General features: G+C 38.6%; 1 protein-coding gene across 3 annotated transcripts in view; it reads left to right on the forward strand.

Annotated features, from left to right (window-relative positions):
• TMEM117 (transmembrane protein 117) overlaps positions 1-21,372 on the forward strand; it is a 609,728-nt gene that overhangs the window by 489,429 nt on the left and 98,927 nt on the right. For all 3 annotated transcript variants that reach the window (XM_070370659.1, XM_070370658.1, XM_070370660.1), the window contains one exon: positions 1,848-2,007. In XM_070370659.1, coding sequence (XP_070226760.1) covers positions 1,848-2,007 — 160 coding nt within the window. The remainder of the gene's footprint in view (positions 1-1,847; positions 2,008-21,372) is intronic.

Consider the following 21,372-nt stretch of genomic DNA (forward strand, 5'->3'; position numbering starts at 1 on the left):
CTGGACAAGACTGAGTGACTGAACAACTGTTATACAGTGTATACTAAGAAGTATATATATTCATAGCATCTTTGTGAAACACACATATAAAAAGCCAAGAGTGGTGAGGAAATACCTTTATTACCAAAAAAGAGCTTCAAAAAATAGTCAATATCTATCTATTCTTCATGAAAGTTGTTAAATTTTTGTTGACAAAAGAAATTGTAATTTGATTCAAATTTGCTTAAAGTTTCTCAAACTCAAAAAGACAAAAACAAATTGACTTAAAATTTGTTTAAAATTCCATTGTTCTTATGTTTGACTATATAATATTTGCAATTTCTTTCTGTTGTAGTTTAATAATTATTTAGGATTTCTCTCATGTTCATTTAATCCATTTGGATTTCAGGAAATGCTCAAAGATGTTCTAAACAGTAGCACAGATAATTTTTAATTTATATACTTTGGAGATAATGAGTCAAGTTCTTTAGAATCTGCAATTTTAATAAATTTTTATTTTCTAAAATTAAAAAAATGTATCTTTTCTATCCATAGGGTAAAAATCTAAAGAAGAGTTCATTATATTCATTTTATCAAAATATAACCTGTTCCAAATAGAAAGTTGTAAAAAGGAAATTCCAAGTTTTAGTTTAGAAATTTGTATTTTGTTCAGTTGTTAAGAGAATTCTAGGATGATTAATATTATTCCATTTTTCTTTTCTCTATTCTATTTATTCCTTTACATTAAAATCATTTTCAGAATATTTTTCTTTTTCATTCTTCTTCTTATAATTCAAAACAATATATTGGTACAAAGATCACTCTGAAAACAGAGGCTCTACTACATTATGGACAATTCTCTGGCCGATTGCTTTTTCACTGCCCACATTTCAGATTCACTTTGAATATCAATATTAAAGACCAATTGAAGTATTTTCTTTAAGACTTTATTTGATAATTGTTACAGTTTCAACAAATGTTCTTTGAACTCCTTCTTTATATAATTGTGTAAGATTTTATGGAGGCTACAAAAATATATAAAAGAAAAATCTCAGGCCCATAATATCTTATGGGCTTCCCTAGTAGCTCATATGGTAAAGAACCCACCTGCAATGTGGGAGGCCTGGGTTTGATCCCTGGGTTGGGAAGATCCCCTGGAGAAGGGAATGGCAACCCACTCCAGTATTCTTGCTTGGAGAATTCCATGGACAGAAGAGCCTGGTGGGCTACAGTCCATGCGTTCACAAAGTCGGACATAACTGAGTAACTAACACACACAATATCTTATAACTAGGGATGGGGAAATCAGACATTGTGTGACCTGGATAGGTCACTAGGCCCCAAGTGATCTATGATATGAGTCCCATGAGAAGAGACTATGCATTCGGCATGAAGTGGTTCCTCTACAGAGCTCGTCAGGCTATGGGGACGATGAAGGAGACCCATCTATCTATATTCTCTCTTTTTAGAATGATCATGGAATTCAAGGACTTTCTTACCCATCTGCTTTGTGTATGTCTGCCACCTTCAGTAAAACAATATATATATAATGAGGGTTACAACCAATGCTCTCTTTGGAATATATAGTGCACTAAGTAAGGTTATTTATAATATTTTCTTGTAATTATTTGTTCTATAATCAGTGCCTTATTTTTCTTTAGGAAAATTCTTCAAAGAGATACTATCATACCTTTTTCTAATTACTTTTGAAAGAAAGCTCAAGTTGCTTCTTTTTTCATCTTCCTTTTGGGGACTATGCCTTAGGATAAGTATTTGGCAAAGGGTAGATGTTTAATATAGCAGATCATGTGCACTCCCCACTGTTTATATTATTACTCTAGTGTTCTTTACTGTCATGTTCCTTGCAGGACGGTTCTTTTTACTCTGACGTCTGTGGTTGTACTTGTCATTACAACTGACTGGATCAGCTGGGACAAGCTGAATCGGGGATTTTTGCCCAGTGATGAAGTTTCCAGAGCCTTTCTGGCTTCTTTCATCTTGGTCTTTGACCTCCTTATTGTAATGCAGGTAAGTGTGTTTGTATTTTCTTCCTCTCCTGAAGCCACCCCAAGCTTTGTTCTCTGTATTGTAAACATTATTCAGTGAAAGGCTCCATAAAGCTAAAGAAATGCATAGTTTGCAGTTGCTATTAATGGAGCCTTCTCTAATCATATTTTCAGCACTTTTACTAGGAGTATAAGCCAAATGGGCTTTTATGAGAGGGGCACCAAAAAGTCATTGTATGACCGTTGCAAGGAGGCCCTGGAAACCATACAGAACAGTTTTGTTTTTTGCTAAAGCTTCAGGGGAAAAAAAAAAATCACTGTCATTTAGTAAATAGAAAGCTGCAGAGATGAGGATGATATAAAACCAACGAAGCCAGGATAAGCAATTGCCAAAGCAACTCAGGGTTTTAGAGCAGTTGAAATAGAATAATATAAAAATGCTTTTTCTGGTTATGGAAATTATCACTTTCTTTCAGTATCCACAAGAGATCATTCCATTTTTATGTAAACAATATTTCTGCCCTGCTTAGCAACAGATTGTTTGTACAGTGGCTTTGTGCTAACCGGTGCTACTCATGTAATCTTCTGGTGTGAATGCTTTGGGGTCTTAGGGATGTTCCTTTGAGTCAAGCAGAAAGAGACATTAACTATTACTTGGCACTTTGTCTTGTTCATTAAATGTCCGTCCATTTGCTAGACATTTTCTTATTGCTTTCATAAGGCAGTTTTGTGTTTTCCTCTCCAGAGGCATTGTAAGTCACCAGAACAAAGGCTCCATTGCTGAAGGGAAAATAAACTTCATTATGTTCAGAATTTATGTGAGATTTCACAGGATACTAGACTGGTTTTCTCATTTCTAGAGGCAAAGAGATGCCTTTATAAAAGATATTCTTTAGTGTTTTGAAAGAGAATAACAATCTGTTTTGCTTTGTGGTTATTGGTGTTGTTTTTGAGGGGGGTTATGTTTTTGTTTCTTTGTTTTGGTATATAACATAGCCCAGGCATGAGACTCAAGATGGTTCTTAGGATATATTATTATTTTGTGCTGTGCTGAGTCACTCAATTGTGTCCAACTTTTTGCAACCCCATGGTCTGTACCCCACCAGCCTCCTACGTCCGTGGTGGTACTCCGGGCAAGAATACTGGAGTGGGTTGCCATGCCCTCCTCCAGGGATCGTCCCAATCCAAGGATCGAACCTAGGTCTCCTTCATTGCAGGAGGATTATTTATTGTCTGGGCCACCAGCAAATAGTATTATTTTAATGGGTGACAATTTAAAATACATAATAGTTTTTAAGAATTAAATAAAATTGAATTATTGTCTCATCTAAAAATTGACATACATTTTTTTATTTCCTGTGTTTTAGTTTAGCATAGTGAAGAAAGCCCTAGGGAAGCCCTTGCAAGGTTCCCTGTCTCTCACTTGCTGTAGGACCTCCTCTGGATATTTGTAAAATTGAGTTTATAGCACTTACACAATAATGTGTCATGCATTAGTTGTTTAAAGACGATTTTTATTTTCTTTCATCTAACACTCCTCTTAATGAATATACTATCATTTGTAAAATATCTACTTTGCCCAAGTGGCCTACTGGAGCTCTTGAACCCATCTTAGTGTCAGAAGTATCCATAGCCAAGTAGACCATTATCTTTTCATTTGTATATGTCAGAGCATAAATGTCTTGATTTTCTACTACCATCTACCACCTTTTACCCTCTTTATATAGTTTTAATTATTCTTCCAATAGTTTCGCTAAAATCAGGGATTGAAGTGGGAAAATGTAATACTACAATTTGCAGATGTTATGGGTCACTCAAAGAGTATTTAAAAAGAGAGAGATGAAAGGAAGGATAATCAGGATTTATGCATGCAGAGTCAGCAGGATTTGGAAGGGAAAGGCATTCTAGAAGCAGGTAATGGCATGAAAGTGTGGAGTCAGTAAATACTGAAGTGTTCAGAGAGTGCCCAAAACACCTTGACTGAAGATAGAGGGTTTCTGCTGAGGAATATATCAGTTTGGACTGTTTTGGCTATAAGTAACAATAACCCTGCCAGGCCAACGCAGTCAAAGGGGAAAGGGGGAAATGTATGGCTGCATGAGTAGGCTGTCCTGCAGAATTAAAGAGGAAGTATGCAGTAGCATTTCAGTGGCATATGAAAGCAGAGACTAAAGTGTAACAGGAAGCCCAGACCAAGCCCTTATTCTCCAGCTCTCTTTTTTTTTCTTCACTTCTACTTTCTTATTCTCTTTTGCTGTAAAGCAGCTTTTTCAGCTTTCTAGTTCACATGGAAGAAGATGGCCACAGTCAGCATCTGAGAGAGAGACTGCTCTCTGGCTGTTGGGTCTACCTCTGGATTCCAGGGAAGGAGTGGCAGGGACTAGATTGTCCTGCATCTGTCTGTGTCCTGTTGGGAGTGAAGCAGTCCTAAAGATAAATGGGGGATAAGTTGGGCCTCAAAAACCAGATTAATAGGTGTCTAATACAAGGAGGAGTCGAAGATGAGGCCCCCCCAGAGGAGGTCTGATTAACTTCTTTGCTGTCTCCCTCAACCCTTAGTAAGCCAGCCAGGCATACTGATTCATCATTTGCTATGTCTCTTGTGGGGCTTCCCAGGTGGCTTAGTGGGTAAAGAATCTGCCTGCAGTGCAAGAGACACAGGAGCTGAGGGTTCAATCCCTGGAGTCAGTAAGATTCCCTGGAGAAGGGCATGGCAACCCACTTCAGTATCCTTGCCTGGAGAGTCCCATGGACAGAGGAGCCTGGCAGGCTGCGGTCCTTGGGGTCGCAAAGAGCTGAACATGACTGAAGTGGCTGAGCACGCATGCCTCTAGCAACCTTATCTTTTCTTCTCATTCCTCTGCCACCATTCCAGTCCTGACTCTCCTCTGTACTATTGTAAACTAATCTTCAGTTGAACCTTCTGCCTCCAGATGTCCCTTTGGCCCATATGCCCTATACAACTCACCCTCCTAAGCTTCCAGTCTGAAACATCATGCTGTATATGTCACTTTTCAACCAAAAATATTGTCAGTGACTCCTGTTGTCAAAGAATGAAGTCCAGACTCCAGGAGCTCTCTGTTAGTGCCCTATGTGGTCTGACCTTATCTGTGTATTCTCTCACATCTTCTATGATCTGGCTCTGCCCCAGCCCTGAGGACTGTTACTTGACCCCAGCAGCTTTATTCCAGGATGTCTGTGATCCTCTGTTTCTTTCCCAGATCACGTCTCTCTGTCCTGTTCTGCTTGTTTTGACTTGACCATTGAATACCATTCCAATGCCCCCTCACTAAAGCCGTGGGATGACTTCCTCCTTGCAACTCCTGAAGCACATTTTACCCAACCTGCAAATCAGCATTACACCTTTTCCTGCTCCGTAGAGCATAAGCCATTGCTTGTAACTATCTATCCCTGGAGCCTTTCTAGCACAGAGCCTTACATGTGCAGCAAAAGACTCAGAGTAATAACTGCTTGATGAGGATAAAGTAGTGGCATTTTGGCACCGAGTTTCATGCAAACTTGGTCCCCCTCTGGGAGCATCATGTTGAAGTTCAAGGAACTACTACATGTGGTGAGAGAGTGGATTTAAGGAATCAGAGCCTCAGAAGGCATGTATATTCAAGCTTTTAAAAATACCTAACACAAACGTCCTAACAAGTCCATAACCAACTAAGCTCTGATCGAATCCACTTCATATCCACATATTTCTAACAAAAGAGAAATAGAAAAGTAGAGAAATTGGTGGAAATGAAGAAGTAGTTTTACTAAAAGGTTTTGCCTCATTAGAATTGTTTAAGTGATTTAAAAGTAATCGATTCTAGGCTTTTTTAATGGTAGGAAAATTCAACTTATATGATTGAAAGATATTTTAATGCTTGGTTAAAAAAAAAAACATTAGAATCTTATAGTATGGCTATAAAGATTTTATATTAACAGGACTAGTAGGCCCATTCTGAATATTTTCAGAGAAAGTACAATTATTTATTTTTATGACTTTTAAATAGAATTTTTCTACATTTTTGTGAATACTATTTGTTGTATCACATTTTTCTGAGTTTTGGTAAATTCACTAGAACTAAGACATAAACAGATGCCAGTAAACTATAACATGACTCATGAATCACACATTACTGTAGAACACAAGAAGTAAATTGTAAAGAACCCTCCCTCTGAGGAAATCTTGTCTCAAATTTGTTTATGTCATTTAACTTTTATATACGCCTTGAATTCCTTCATTAAGTATTTAATCTGCAGTTATATTCCACCTGGGATTCCCTGACAGCTCAGGTGGTAAAAAAAATCCACCTGCAGTGCAGGAGACCTGGGTTCAATCCCTGGGTTGGGAAGATCCCTTGGAGGAGGGCATGGCAACCCACTCCAGTTTTCTTGCCTGGAAAATCCCCATGGACAGAGGAGCCTGACAGGCTACAGTCCATGGGGTCACAAGGAATCGGTCAGAACTGAGTGACTAAGCACAAAATCCCAGCTACTCATCTTTTCTGCTATATTGAAGAAAAGATATACCTAAGACATATAAGAATTAAAAATATATGTTGTCTGGTAAGCAAGGGCTTCCCAGGTGGTACTAGTGGTAACGAACCCATTTGCCAATGCAAGAAGCATAAGAGATGTTGGTTTGATCCCTGTGTGGAGAAGATCCCCTGGAGGACGACATGGCAACCTACTCCAGTGTTCTTGCCTGGAGATCCCATGGACAGAGGAGCATGCTGGGCTATGGTCCATAGAGTTTCAAAGAGTCAGACACAACTGAAATAACTTAGCACACACACACAGTAAGCAAAGAACAAAATGTGTCTTAGGGGTTCACCAAAAAAGAAAAATAAGCAAAAGAGAGAGAGCAGTGTAGACAGAACAGTACAGAGGAGCTTCAGAGAAGAGATTAAATTAAAACAGGCATCTTGAATTTTAGAAGGCAGAACAGGAAACAAGAAAAATTTTCCAACTAGGAGTAGTATCATAGTCATCAATGTGAGAACTCAGTTTTGTTCCATTAAGATAAGAAAACATTCAAAAATTCATTTCTAGTGTTCATCTTACCAGGTGCTGGAGACAGAGGATAGGGGAAAGGAGATCAAAGATCAGTAACACAGTGCACAGGAGTCTGTAGCTGCAGAGAGGAATTCACAATTTAATGGAATAGATATGAGTAGAAAAATAGAGATATTTGAAAAAGACTGTATTTAGATGAATTATTCAGATTGAAAGTAAAAATTCCTGCCTTGACACTTTTAAATTCAACTAACCTACCCTCCCAAGATCTAGTTGCTGATATGAAGGCTTTAGGAGAAGGAAATTCCTCTTGATAAGCTAGAAAACATTCTGGCATTCTTGTCTGTTTTTACTAGACAAGAAGAGAGACAGAGTGAAAGAAGGAAGAGAAGGCAGAGGAGAGGTGAAAGGCTAGAAAGATAGATATAGGCAGGAGTGAGTGGAGGAGCCAATAAAAATTTCCAGTGTGTGTGAGTGGGTGGAGGTGGGCAGGATTAGGCAGTGGTGATGACCACAGAGGCCAATGATGCTGTCAGTTCAGTTCAGTTGCTCAGTTCTGTCCAACTCTTGGCAACCCTATGGACTGCAGCACGCCAGGCTTCCCTGTCCATCACCAACTCCCAGAGCTTGCTCAAACTCATGTGCATCAAGTCAGTGATGCCATCCAACCATTTCATCCTCTGTTGACCCCTTCTCATCCTGCCTTCAATCTTTCCCAGCATCAGGGTCTTTTGAAATGAATCAGTTATTTGCATCAGGTGGCCAAAGTATTGGAGTTTCAGCTGCAGCATCAGTCCTTCCAATGAATATTCAGGACTGATTTCCTTTAGGATTGACTGAGTGGATCTCCTTGCAGTCCAAAGGCCTCTCAAGAGTCTTCTCCAACACCACAGTTCAAAAGTGTCAATTCTTCAGCATTCAGCCTATTTTATAGTCCACCTCTCACATCCATACATGACTATTGGAATAAACCATAGCTTTGACTAGATGGACCTTTGATGGCAGAGTAATGTCTCTGCTTTTTAATATGCTGTCCTGGTGGGTCGTAGCTTTTCTTCCAAAGAGCAACTGTCTTTTAATTTCATGGCTGAAATCACCATCTACAGTGATTCTGGAGCCCAAAAATATAAAGTTTGCCACTGTTTCCACTGTTTCCCCATCTATTTCCCATGAAGTGATGGGACTGGATGCCATGATCTTCGTTTTCTGAATGTTGAGCTTTAAGCCAACTTTTTCACTCTCCTCTTTCACTTTCATCAAGAGGCTCTTTTGTTCTTCTTCACTTCCTGCCATAAGGGTGGTGTCATCTGCATATCTGAGGTTATTGATATTTCTCCCAGCAATCTTGATTCCAGCTTGTGTTTCTTCCAGTCCAGCGTTTCTCATGATGTACTCTGCATAGAAGTTAAATAAACAGGGTGACAATATACAGCCTTGATGTACTCCTTTTCCTATTTGGAACCAGTCTGTTGTTCCATGTCCAGTTCTAACTGTTGCTTCCTGACCTGCATATAGGTTTCTCAAGAGGCAGATCAGGTGGTCTGGTATTCCCATCTCTTTCAGAATTTTCCACAGTTTGTGGTGATCTACACAGTCAAAATCTTAGGCATAGTCGATAAAGCAGAAATAGATGTTTTTCTGGAACTCTCTTGCTTTTTCGATGATCCAACAGATGTTGGCAATTTGATCTCTGGTTCCTCTGCCTTTTCTAAAACCAGCTTGAACATCTGGAAATTCACAGTTCATGAATTGTTGAAGCCTGACTTGGAGAATTTTGAGTCATTACTTTGCTAGTGTGTGAGGTGATATATCTATTGTTAAATTTTCATTTATTCTTCATTTATCATAAATGCTTCGCATAACTGAACTCGGATGGATTGGTGTGGGAAGATTAAAAAACTGTTGAGCTTCCCACCTGGATTGGTATAGCCTAGCATCAAGATGACATCTGTTGAACAAAGTGCCCAGGAGGTGGATAAAGTCATGAGTTAAATTGCTAGAATTTACAGGTAAATACAGGGAGGTTTTGAACACATATTTGTTTCCTTGAACTTTTCTTCTCTTTAACAGCTTGTCCTCTAGAAATCTTCTTTCAATACCTTGTGTGATTCTTAGATTTATATGTATATTATATATAATATACATATAGATAGATAATATGGATGAAATATTCATTGTATATGTAATAGCTTTATGTATTTCAGGGTGATGAGAGAAATCTTTTAAAAGAGAGACTTTTAAAGGGAAAAAGAGAGATTTAAGGATTATATTTTGGTGAATATGTGTGAAAACACTGTTGATGCATCTCATCAGTGCTTCTCTTTTTTGTAATTTATCTATGCACCTGCCTATTACTTTCATACCTACATACCTACTTTCCTCCTGTAACATGTGAGCTCAAGGAGAGGAAATGTATTTTTTCATTTTCACAGCTAATTTATGTTCAGTATATTGCAGCTTTACCATAAATATTTTGCTGAATGAAAGAATAAATAAAGGGATAAACATAATCCCTTTATTATGTTTAATAAAACATAACATTATTTCAGGAAAGCCAAAGAATATGAAATTTTTCAAGAAGTAAAATGTTTACGAACAGCAGAATGAACCATCAATACTATCAGATTAGGTCGTTTCCACTGAAGTATGATCCTACAGTAATTAAATATCCAAATAAAAATCTGAATAAAATGCTCAGTTAAATATTAAAAAGGACTCTTTGGTCTAGTTGGAAAGCACTTAGAGAGAAGTAATATGTCCTGAAAAGTAATTATTAATGCACTGAAAAAGTAATTATGAAGATTACATTCAACAATCATTTCACTGAATTACATTTACAAATCTAAATTGTATTTTTTTTTCTGTTCCATGCATCATTGACTATTAAAAAAAATAGACATTGTATCTCTTGATAGACTTTATTTAAAAACTCCATTCACCTGACTTTAGTAGGGCACTTGTTTTGAGAGTGGAATCAGTTCCTTTAGAACATGGGGCAGAACAACAAACATTAAGCTATTTTAATTAAATAGCCATAGTGTTTTGATAAGTTGGCATATATTTTTAGGATGAGTTATTTCAACTGTTTTGTTTACCGCTTACTTAGAAAGGGTTGTTTAAATGTCTGTCCTCCAGTTTTAGCATCTTCTTCAGCTTTGGAAATACTTTATATAACTTTCTTCAAAGTATTTAAAACTCCTCTTCGCATTCATTTTATATCTTTTTATTTACCTTATGCAATTTCTACACTCCTGTTTGAAAACACAGTAAAGGTAATTTCTGTCATAGGTCGACATGATGATATGAAATAAGGATTTATCCTTTAAATAATACCTAGATTAGCCATAAATGCTGGTTCTCTTCATGATATGTGTCTAGGAGATCGAATCGCAGCTTTATTGTCACCATTTTGTGCTTCTGACATCATTGGTGGTCCAAGTGGATAATAGAGACATTCAAGTTGTAGCCCCATTTAAATGCTTCAGACCCCGAGGTATTTTGTTTAAAAAGAAAAGTTAGAGGATAATCACAGAGGGGAACCTCAATATATTAATTAGTAGTCCCAGAAACTGGTCTCCAAATAGCAGACAGACTTACCATAAGTCATGTCCATGCAGCATGACAGAGGCCAACCAAGCAGGCAGGAGGTGCCAGAGAACAGATTTTGGCAGAAGGTGATAGGTAAACTGGAAGCATTGGGGTTATCAGGCAAAATAAAATTTAGAATTCAATTGCAAGTGTATGACAAACACACTCACTTGAAAACAAAACTAACACTCTGGCTAGCGTATGAAATAGATCACAGTTTTAAAACAAGTGGGTTAGAATTACTTACATTTTGAACCTTGGAAAGAAGCCAGGAGCATTTTTTCTTAGTAATGTGCATGTTGCCTATATCCTTAGGCTTTAAAGACCAAACTAAGAATAACCAGAAACTGCAAAAATATTGACTTCTGTGAAACCATTTTGAACATTTCACCCCCCCCAAAAAAAAATAACTCATCCTCAAACCTAGTAATATAGTTTACACAAGTGAAAATAATGATAGCTGTATTTACATTAAAAATTCTGGGAGTATCATTATAAGACTAATGATAACGAGCAACCATTTCAATAAAGCACATACCACCCAATCTGCATGAGTTGAAATTGTGAAAGTCACCAGCAAGATTGGGGCCATTATTTGGCTTAAAATTTTTCTGGTGAGAGTCAAACGTAATGAAAAGCAATGGGCACATATGACTTATATTCCAAGAGAGTTTTTTTTTTACATATATGTGTATTAAAATATTTGTTAATCTCATTTATGCCCAGCTTTTGAGTGAGTTTGGCAATATATCTATGTATCTGTAGTCATTTGATTCATTATCTCTATATGCATTTATTATTAAATAAACCTCACAGGAGATAGCAAGATTGTTTACTTAAGCAGTATAATACTGGAGATGGTAGATAGCTCTAGAACACAAGATTACATTGCCAGGATGGCACTATTTATTAAGCTATGATAACGCTAATGTTCCTCTTTGATGTATAGCATGTGCGTGCTTTTTAACACTAACAAATTTGCTGAAGCCACACTAAATTCTTTGGTTCTATTGCTAATTATATGCTTTTGATTAAGAGTTTCAAAAAAAATGATTAAGAGGTCTGAAAGCTACATCTAAAATGTGAGGTCAAACATATTAATGAGAATTTTGAATCAGGATGCCAACAAGTAAATTTTCAAAAAGAAAACAGTGTCAAATATAAGATGAAAATCATCTTAGACCAGAAAATGAATAGAAATATAAAACAGCAAGAAAAATTAAGGCCCTAGTAAAGGGTACTGAAAATGAGATGAAGATCTGGATCCAGCTTTCTCCTGAAAGTCTAGGCCTTAGGTTGGGCTAACCTGCAAGGAAAAAGTGGCCAAAACCATTGCCAACCTGCTGACCAGAAGTATGCCATTTTAAAATGTGGACCTAGAGGGGATAGTTGGGCATAGATACAGCCTCTTCACATTGATCAGACCAAGATGCCAACCACTTCAGACATTAGATCACTGGGCAAGAAGTCCCCAAACACCTTACTAAGATGTTAAGAAGGAAAATATTTTGTTTTATCCTCTTAGATTCAGCATCTGGATCTTATGAATTCAGTCAATAAAAGATTAACAGAGAAAAAAAAATAAAACAAGTGGGAAGGTCTATGAGGGGTTACTGTGAGCAGGAAAGATCACGCAAGTCTTTATGGATAATGTCGGGGAGAAGGTAGCTTGAAGGAATTATAAGATTTGTTTAAGCAAGTGGAAAATAGAGACATTCAAGTGGTAGCCCCCTTAAATGCTTCAGACCCCGAGGTATTTTGTTTTTTTAAAAAAGAGCCAGAATATGATTTTTAAAAACTAGGAAGATATAACTTCTACACTATTGCACATTACAAGTAATTTTTTCAAAGCCACACTGAGGCAGCAAAACAGAACTCCCTTAAATTAGTATTTTTCCAATGGATTCATTGTTTCCAGGTGCTGTGGAACGATCAGTGCTTGATCATCGCCCCTAAAGAGTGTTCCAGCCCTGGCCCCTACCCTATCTTTGTGCGTATGTGTCATGGTTCTCCCTGGGCCTCAAGTATTGTGTTGCCATTTGTCATTGCATCAATTATACATGATAAAACAAAGTATAATGTTGAAGACTAACACAGTCATTTCATCAGGCCCTCAGCTTCACGGGGGCAAGTTTCAAACTGGAAGTATTATACTACTGGTCAGAGTTTTATAGGTTAGTTGTAGAACAACAAACTGATAAGACGTCCTCATGAAGAGGACTTGACTCCACCAGTTGACCCACAAGTGGGATCTAGCAATTGAAAGGCTCCTCTCTGCTCCTCTGTGTTTGTATATCTCCATTCCCATACTGCAAGCCATTTTCAAAGGGGCAGTCTTGAGAGAGCAAAGAGTAGTTGAGACCATGTGATAGGTAGTTTCTGAGTCAAAGGTCCATTAACTCTGGAGTTGGACATGCAAGATGAATCTTGAGGAATACTGGGTAGAAACTAATGTAAAAGGCTAGCATTCACTGAGCACTTACTATATTCTGGGCAAAGACCTGGATGCTTAGGCACACAGTATCTTATTTAATCTTCTCAACCCCTCCTACAGGATTGATAGTGTTATTGTCTATAATTTAACAAATGAGCAAAGTGGGAACTGCCCAAGGTACACAGAGTCTGACTTCAGCAGAATTGGGATTAAAAAAAAAAAAACACAGCTATCATAATTCCAAAGCCCATAGGTTTTTCAGATCTTATAGTATTGTGCCTATCAAATGAATTAATATACACAAATATACTCCAGTAATGTCCAAAGCAAAGCACTTGACATAGAGCAGAAAGCTTCCTGAATGAAGGGAACACTCCTGCAACAGACTAGAGGCAGGACTCTAAAGTGTGATCTTGGTTAAGTCACTTCATTTTTTCTCATCTACAGCGTGACAATGTTTTCCTGACCCATGTTATTTTTATGATGGTCTTAAAAAGGCACTTGAAGTGTGATATTTTTAAATATTGAAATTATATAATCTGGTTAGAAGAAAATAATTTGGTTAAGAAGTATTTCAGACTTATGCTGTGAATTACAATTAGTCATTTCGGCTTCTTTTGATCTTAGCTACTTGGCTCAAGGGAAAGAATGCGCCTGCAACGCAGGAGAGTCAGGAGACGTAGGTTTGATCTCTGGGTCAGGAAGATCCCCTGGACGAGAAAATGACAACCCACTCTAGTATTCTTTAAAAAAAAAAAAATTTGTTGATTGATTGATTTTTTAATTGCTTTACACATTGTGTTGGTTTCTGCCAAATAGTAACATGAATCGGCGATAGGTATACATATGTTCTCTCCCTCTTGAACCTCCCTCCCGTCTCCCTCCTTATCCCACCCTTCTCAGTTGTTAGCAAATTCCCATTGGTTATCTATTTTACTCTTAGCATGAGGTGGCCAAAGTTCTGGAGTTTCAGCTTTAGCATCATTCCTTCCAAAGAAATCCCAGGGCTGATCTCCTTCAGAATGGACTGGTTGGATCTCCTTGCAGTCCAAGGGACTCTCAAGAGTCTTCTCCAACACCACAGTTCAAAAGCATCAATTCTTTGCTCTCAGCCTTCTTCACAGTCCAACTCTCACATCCATACATGACCACAGGAAAAACCATAGCCTTGACTAGACGAACTTTTGTTGGCAAAGTAATGTCTCTGCTTTTGAAAATGCTATCTAGGTTGGTCATAACTTTCCTTCCAATGAGTAAGCGTCTTTTAATTTCATGGCTGCAGTCACCATCTGCAGTGATTTTGGAGCCCAGAAAAATAAAGTCTGACACTGTTGCCACTGTTTCCCCATCTATTTCCCATGAAGTGATGGGACCGGATGCCATGATCTTCGTTTTCTGAATGTTGAGCTTTAAGCCAACTTTTTCACTGTCCACTTTCACTTACATCAAGAGGCTTTTTAGTTCCTTTTCACTTTCTGCCATAAGGGTGATGTCATCTGCATATCTGAGGTTATTGATACTTCTCCCGGCAGTCTTGATTCCAGCTTGTGTTTCTTCCAGTCCAGCATTTCTCATGATGTACTCTGCATAGAAGTTAAATAAACAGGGTGACAATACACAGCCTTGATGTACTCCTTTTCCTATTTGGAACCAGTCTGTTGTTCCATGTCCAGTTCTAACTGTTGCTTCCTGACCTGCATACAGATTTCTCAAGAGGCAGATCAGGTAGTCTAGTATTCCCATCTCTTGAAGAATTTTCCACAGTTTATTGTGATCCACACAGTCAAAGGCTTTGGCATAGTCAATAAAGCAGAAATAGATGTTTTTCTGGAACTCTCTTGCTTTTTGCGTGATCCAGCGGATGTTGGTAATTTGATCTCTGGTTCCTCTGCCTTTTCTAAAACCAGCTTGAACATCAGGAAGTTCATGGTTCATGTATTGCTGAAGCCTGGCTTGGAGAATTTTGAGCATTACTTTACTAGCATGTGAGATGAGTGCAATTGTGTGGTAGTTTGAGCATTCTTTGGCATTGTCTTTCTTTGGGATTGGAATGAAAACTGACCTTTTCCAGTCCTGTGGCCACTGCTGAGTTTTCCAAATTTGCTGGCATACTGAGTGCAGCACTTTCACAGCATCATCTTTCAGGATTTGAAATAGCTCCACTGGAATTCCATCACCTCCACTAGCTTTGTTCGTAGTGATGCTTCCTAAGGCCCACTTGACTTCACATTCCAGGATGTCTGGCTCTAGGTCAATGATCACACCATCATGATTATCTGGGTCATGAGGATCTTTTCTGTACAGTTCTTTGTGTATTCTTGCCATCTCTTCTTAATATCTTCTGCTTCTGTTAGGTCCATACCATTTCTGTCCTTTATCAATTCATTGGAAAAGACTCTGATGCTGGGAGGGATTGGGGGCAGGAGGAGAAGGGGATGACAGAGGATGAGATGGCTGGATGGCATCACTGACTCGATGGACGTGAGTCTGGGTGAACTCTGGGAGTTGGTGATGGACAGGGAGGCCTTGCGTGCTGCGATTCATGGGGTTGCAAAGAGTTGGACACGACTGAGTGACTGAAGTGAACATATGTTTCCATGTTACTCTCTACATATATCCCACCCACTCCTTCCTCCCCCTGCAGCTGTAGTTTCTAAGTCAAATGTCCATTCACTTTGGAGTTTAACATGCAAGATGAGCCTTAAGGAATATTGAGTAGATAGTGGCTCAAAGTCCAGTCTAGTCTAGTGATCCTAGAGATTGGGTCCATTACCATAGTAAGAACCTTTCTTGGTGGAAATGACAAACAAGCTATGAAGAAGTTTAGAATTTGAGGTGTAAAGAAAACTGGGCTAAAAAGAAAACAAGGAGGAAGAGAGAAAAGGAAGCAGGGAAGCAGAAAGTGTTAATAAATCTGTTCTCTATGTCTGTGTCTCCATTCAGTTCAACTCAGTTCAGTCGCTCAGTCATGTCCAACTCTTTGCGACCCCATGAACCACAGCACGCCAGGCCCCCCTGTCCATCACCAATTCCCGGAGTCCACCCAAACCCATGTTCATCGAGTCAGTGATGCCACCCAACCATCTCATCCTCTGTCGTCCCCTTATCCTCCTGCCCTCAATCTTTCCCAGCATCAGGATCTTTTCAAGTGAGTCAGCTCTTCGCATCAGGTGGCCAAAGTATTGGAGTTTCAGCTTCAAAATAAGTCCTACCAATGAACACCCAGGACTGATCTTCTTTAGGATGGACTGGTTGAATCTCCTTGCAGTCCAGGGGACTCTCAAGAGTCTTCTCCAACACCACAGTTCAAAACCATCAATTCTTTGGCACTCAGCCTTCTTTATAGTCCAACTCTCACATTCATACATGACCACTGGAAAAACCGTAGCCTTGACTAGACGGATCTTTGTTGATAAAGTAATGTCTCTGCTTTTTAATATGCTGTCTGGGTTGGTCATAAATTACCTTTCGAGGAGTAAGTGTTGTTAATTTCATAGCTGCAGTCACCATCTGCAGTGATTTTGGAATCTAAGAAAATAAAGTCCGTCACTGTTTCTGTTGTTTCCCCTTCTCTTTGCCATGAAGTGATGGGACCAGATGCCATGATCTTAGCTTTCCAAATGTTGAGCTTTAAACAAACTTTTTCATTCTCCTTTTTCACTTTCATCAAGAACCTCTTTAGTTCCTCTTCACTTTCTGCCATAAGGGTGGTGTCATCTGCATATCTGAGGTTATTGATATTTCTCCTGGCAATCTTGATTCCAACTTGTGCTTCATCCAGCCCAGTGTTTCTCATGATGTACTCTGCATATAAGTTAAATAAGCAGGGTGACAATATACAGCCTTGACATACTCTTTTTCCTATTTGGAACCAGTCTGTTGTTCCATGTCCAGTTCTAACTGTTGCTTCCTGACCTGCATATAGGTTTCTCAAGAGGCAGGTCAGGTGGTCTGGTATTCCCAGCTCTTTCAGAATTTTCCACAGTTTATTGTGATCCACACAGTCAAAGGCTTTGGCATAGCCAATAAAGCAGAAACAGATGTTTTCTGGGATCCAACAGATTTTGGCAATTTGATCTCTGGTTCCTCTGCCTTTTCTAAAACCAGCTTGAACATCAGGAAGTTCACGGTTCATGTATTGCTGAAGCCTGGCTTGGAGAATTTTGAGCATTACTTTACTAGCGTGTGAGATGAGTGCAATTGTGTGGTAGTTTGAGCATTCTTTGGCATTGTCTTTCTTTGGGATTGGAATGAAAACGGACCTTTTCCAGTCCTGTGGCCACTGCTGAGTTTTCCAAATTTGCTGGCATACTGAGTGCAGCACTTTCACAGCATCATCTTTCAGGATTTGAAATAGCTCCACTGGAATTCCATTACCTCCACTAGCTTTGTTCATAGTGATGCTTCCTAAGGCCCACTTGACTTCACATTCCAGGATGTCTGGCTCTAGATGAGTGACCACACCATTGTGATTATCTGGGTCATGAAGTTCTTTTTTGTACAGTTCTTCTGTGTATTCTTTTTTTTTTTTTTAAACTTTACAATATTGTATTGGTTTTGCCATATATCAAAATGAATCCGCCACAGGTATACATGTGTTCCCCATCCTGAACCCTCCTCCCACCTCCCTCCTGATACCATCCCTCTGGGTCGTCCCAGTGCACCAGCCCCAAGCATCCAGTATCATGCATCGAACCTGGACTGGCGACTCGTTTCATATATGATATTTTACATGTTTCAATGCCATTCTCCCAAATCATCCCACCCTCTCCCTCTCCCACAGAGTCCAAAAGACTGTTCTATACATCAGTGTCTCTTTTGCTGTCTTGTATACAGGGTTATTGTTACCATCTTTCTAAATTCCATATATATGCATTAGTATACTGTATTGGTGTTTTTCTTTCTGGCTTACTTCACTCTGTATAATAGGCTCCAGTTTCATCCACCTCATTAGAAGTGACTCAAATGCATTCTTTTTAATGGCTGAGTAATACTCCATTGTGTATATGTACCACAGCTTCTTATCCATTCATGTGATGATGGACATCTAGGTTGCTTCCATGTCCTAGCTATTATAAACAGTGCTGTGATGAACATTGGGGTACATGTGTCTCTTTCCCTTCTGGTTTCCTCAGTGTGTATGCCCAGCAGTGGGATTGCTGGATCATAAGGCAGTTCTATTTCCAGTTTTTTAAGGAATCTCCACACTGTTCTCCATAGTGGCTATACTAGTTTGCATTCCCACCAACAGTGTAAGAGGGTTCCCTTTTCTCCACACCCTCTCCAGCATTTATTGCTTGTAGACTTTTGGATAGCAGCCATTCTGGCGTGAAATGGTACCTCATAGTGGTTTTGATTTGCATGTGTATTCTTGCCACCTCTTCTTAATATCTTCTCCTCCTGTTAGGTCCATACCATTTCTGTCCTTTATTGAGCCCATGTTTGCATGAAATGTTCCCTTGGTATTTCTAATTATCTTGAAGAGATCTCTAGTCTTTCCCATTCTATTGTTTTCCTCTATTTCTTTGCATTGATCGCTGAGAAAGACTTTCTTATCTCTCCTGGCTGTTCTTTGGAACTCTGCATTCAAATGGGTATATCTTTCCTTTTCTCCTTTGCTTTTCGCTTCTTTTCTTTTCATAGCTGTTTGTAAGGCCTCCTCAGACAGCCATTTTGCTTTTTTGCATTTCTTTTTCTTGGGGGCGGTCTTGATTCCTATCTCCTGTACAATGTCATTAACCTCCATGCATAGTTCATCAGGCACTCTGTCTTTCAGATCTAGTCCCTTAAAGTCTTCAGCTATGCTTTGTTGGAGCAGCCATGCAGAGATACCCCACGTCCAAGGTAAGAGAAACCAAGTAAGATGGTAGGCACTGAGAGAGGGCTCAGAGGGCAGACAGATGGAAACCCCAATCACAGACAATTAGTCAATCTGACCACATGGACCACAGCCTTGTCTAACTCAATGAAACTAAGTCATGCCGTGTGGGGCCACCCAAGACGGACGGGTCATGGTGGAGAGGTCTGACAGAATGTGGTCCACTGGAGAAGGGAATGGCAAACCACTTCAGTATTCTTGCCTTGAGAACCCCATGAACAGCATGAAAAGGCAAAGATAGGACACTGAAAGATGAACTGCCCAAGTCAGTAGTTGCCCAATATGCTCCTGATGTCTCCATTTCTGCCCTGCAAATAATTTCTTCAGTGCCATCTAGATTCCAAATATATGTGTTAGTATACAATATTTTTCTTTTTATGACTTATTCCACTCTGTATAATGGGCTCTAGGTTTATCCACAGATTAGAACTGACTCAAATATGTTCCTTTTTATACTGAGTAATATTTCATCATATATATGATGAAAGCTTTTTAAGATTCATCTGTCAATGGACATCTAGGTTGTTTCCATGTTCCAGCTATTGTAAATATTACTGTAATGAACTAGAATGTGTCTTTTTCAATTTTGGTTTCCTCAGGGTATATGCCTAATAGTAGGTTTGCAGGGTCATATGTTGGTTTTATTTCTAGTTTTTTAAGGAATCCCCATACTGTCTTCCATAGTGGCTGTATCAATTTACATTCCCACCAACAGTGCAAGAGCATTCCCTTTTCTCCACACTCTCTCCAGCATTTATTGTTTGTGGACTTTTTGATGAGGGCCATTCTGACCCATGTCAGGTGATATTTCAATGTAGTTTTGATTTGCATTTCTCTAATAATCAGCAATGTTGAGAATCTTTTCCTGTGTTTGTTAGTCATCTGTATGTCTTCTTTGGAGAAATGTCTCTTTAGGTCTTTTTCCCACATTTTGATTGGGTTGTTTGTTTTTCTGGTATTGACTTGTATGAGCTGCTTGTATGGTTTGGAAATTAATCCTTTGTCGGTTGTTTCATTTGCTATTATTTTCTCCCATTTTGAGGGTTGTCTTTTCACCTCATTTATAATTTCCTTTGCAGTGCAAAAGCTTTTAAGTTTAATTAGGTCCCACTTGCTTATTTTTGTTTTTATTTCCATTAATCTAGGAGGTGGATCATAGAGGATCTTGCTGGGATTTATATCATAAAAATATTCTGCCTGTGTTCTCCTCTTAAGAGTTTTATAGTTTCTAGTCTTACATTTAGGTCTTTAATACATTCTGAATTTATCTTTGCCATGCTAGTATTCTTTCCAGGAAAATGCCATGGACAGAAGAGCCTGACAAGCTATAGTCCATAGGGTTGCAACGAGTTGGACACGACTGAACTACTGAGTACACATACACAGAAAACTATAGTAATGTGATGATACATAAAGAGGCTAAAGTCTCAGTGCATTGCATCCATAATCTGCTCATAGAGATGTACACTAAGGGGATGACTTAAACCCTTACCTGTTTGGAAGAATCACCAAAACTTACAAAAGTGTGAATTCTCTGACTGTAGGGAGATTGCCAGAAGTTTCTCATTTAGAAATATACAATGGAACCGAGGGATTACTAGGCATTACAGATGATTCTTGTGACTCCAGTCACCTGGGAGCCACTTAAAAATGCAGATTTTCTGGTTTTCTTATAGCTAGAGGATTTGGCCTATGAATATGAGTTTTTATTTGTTCAAATGGATTTCTCTGAAACTGATTGCTCTAAGGTAATGTCCTAGTTATAAGTGAATGTCTGTAGTTACTACAATTCAGATGGCTATACATAAAATTACATAAAAGAACCCTAAGAAAATTCACATTGCCAGATGGTACTCAGAATTTATCACATTTGATGAAGTTTGGGGAATTATTCTGAATTTTGCATTTCCCCTATGAAAATAAATCATTCTTGTGGTGTATATTGTGAAAAGTTGAACAGTTAACATCAAATATGTATGAATTGCATTTTTACCTAATTTTTGATGAAAATATATTTTTTAAACATCCCTTTGCTGAAAAATGTATTTCTGAGATGCTTACCATTTATTTGTTTAATATTTGTTTGATAGCTGAGTACATTTAATTGGCAAGTTGAGAAGAATAGAATAGCATGAAACCAAAGAAGTATAAATTTCTCAATTTTATAACAAATTTCTACACAAAAGTATGCCTGGGGAAAGTAATGAAAATTGGTTGTTCATAATTATTTTCATTCCTTCTAAAGGGACTAGATGCCAAGATATCTTTTGTTTTAATGAATAGGATGATAGTATGGATGCAAAATTAGGAAACTCGGGGACATAGAGGAACTTCCTGCATGTGCAGTAGGATGGTAGGAGCCAGAGGGTTAGAAGGAGTTGTTGTGGGAAAAGAAAGAGAGAAGACGTAGAGATGGCAGCTGCTACAGCTAACAGAACTTAGGAGAGAGAGAGGATTTTCTGGAAAGTTTGGTTCTG

This window comes from Bos mutus, chromosome 5 (assembly GCF_027580195.1).
Source record: "Bos mutus isolate GX-2022 chromosome 5, NWIPB_WYAK_1.1, whole genome shotgun sequence".
NCBI classification, from domain to species: Eukaryota; Metazoa; Chordata; class Mammalia; order Artiodactyla; family Bovidae; genus Bos; species Bos mutus.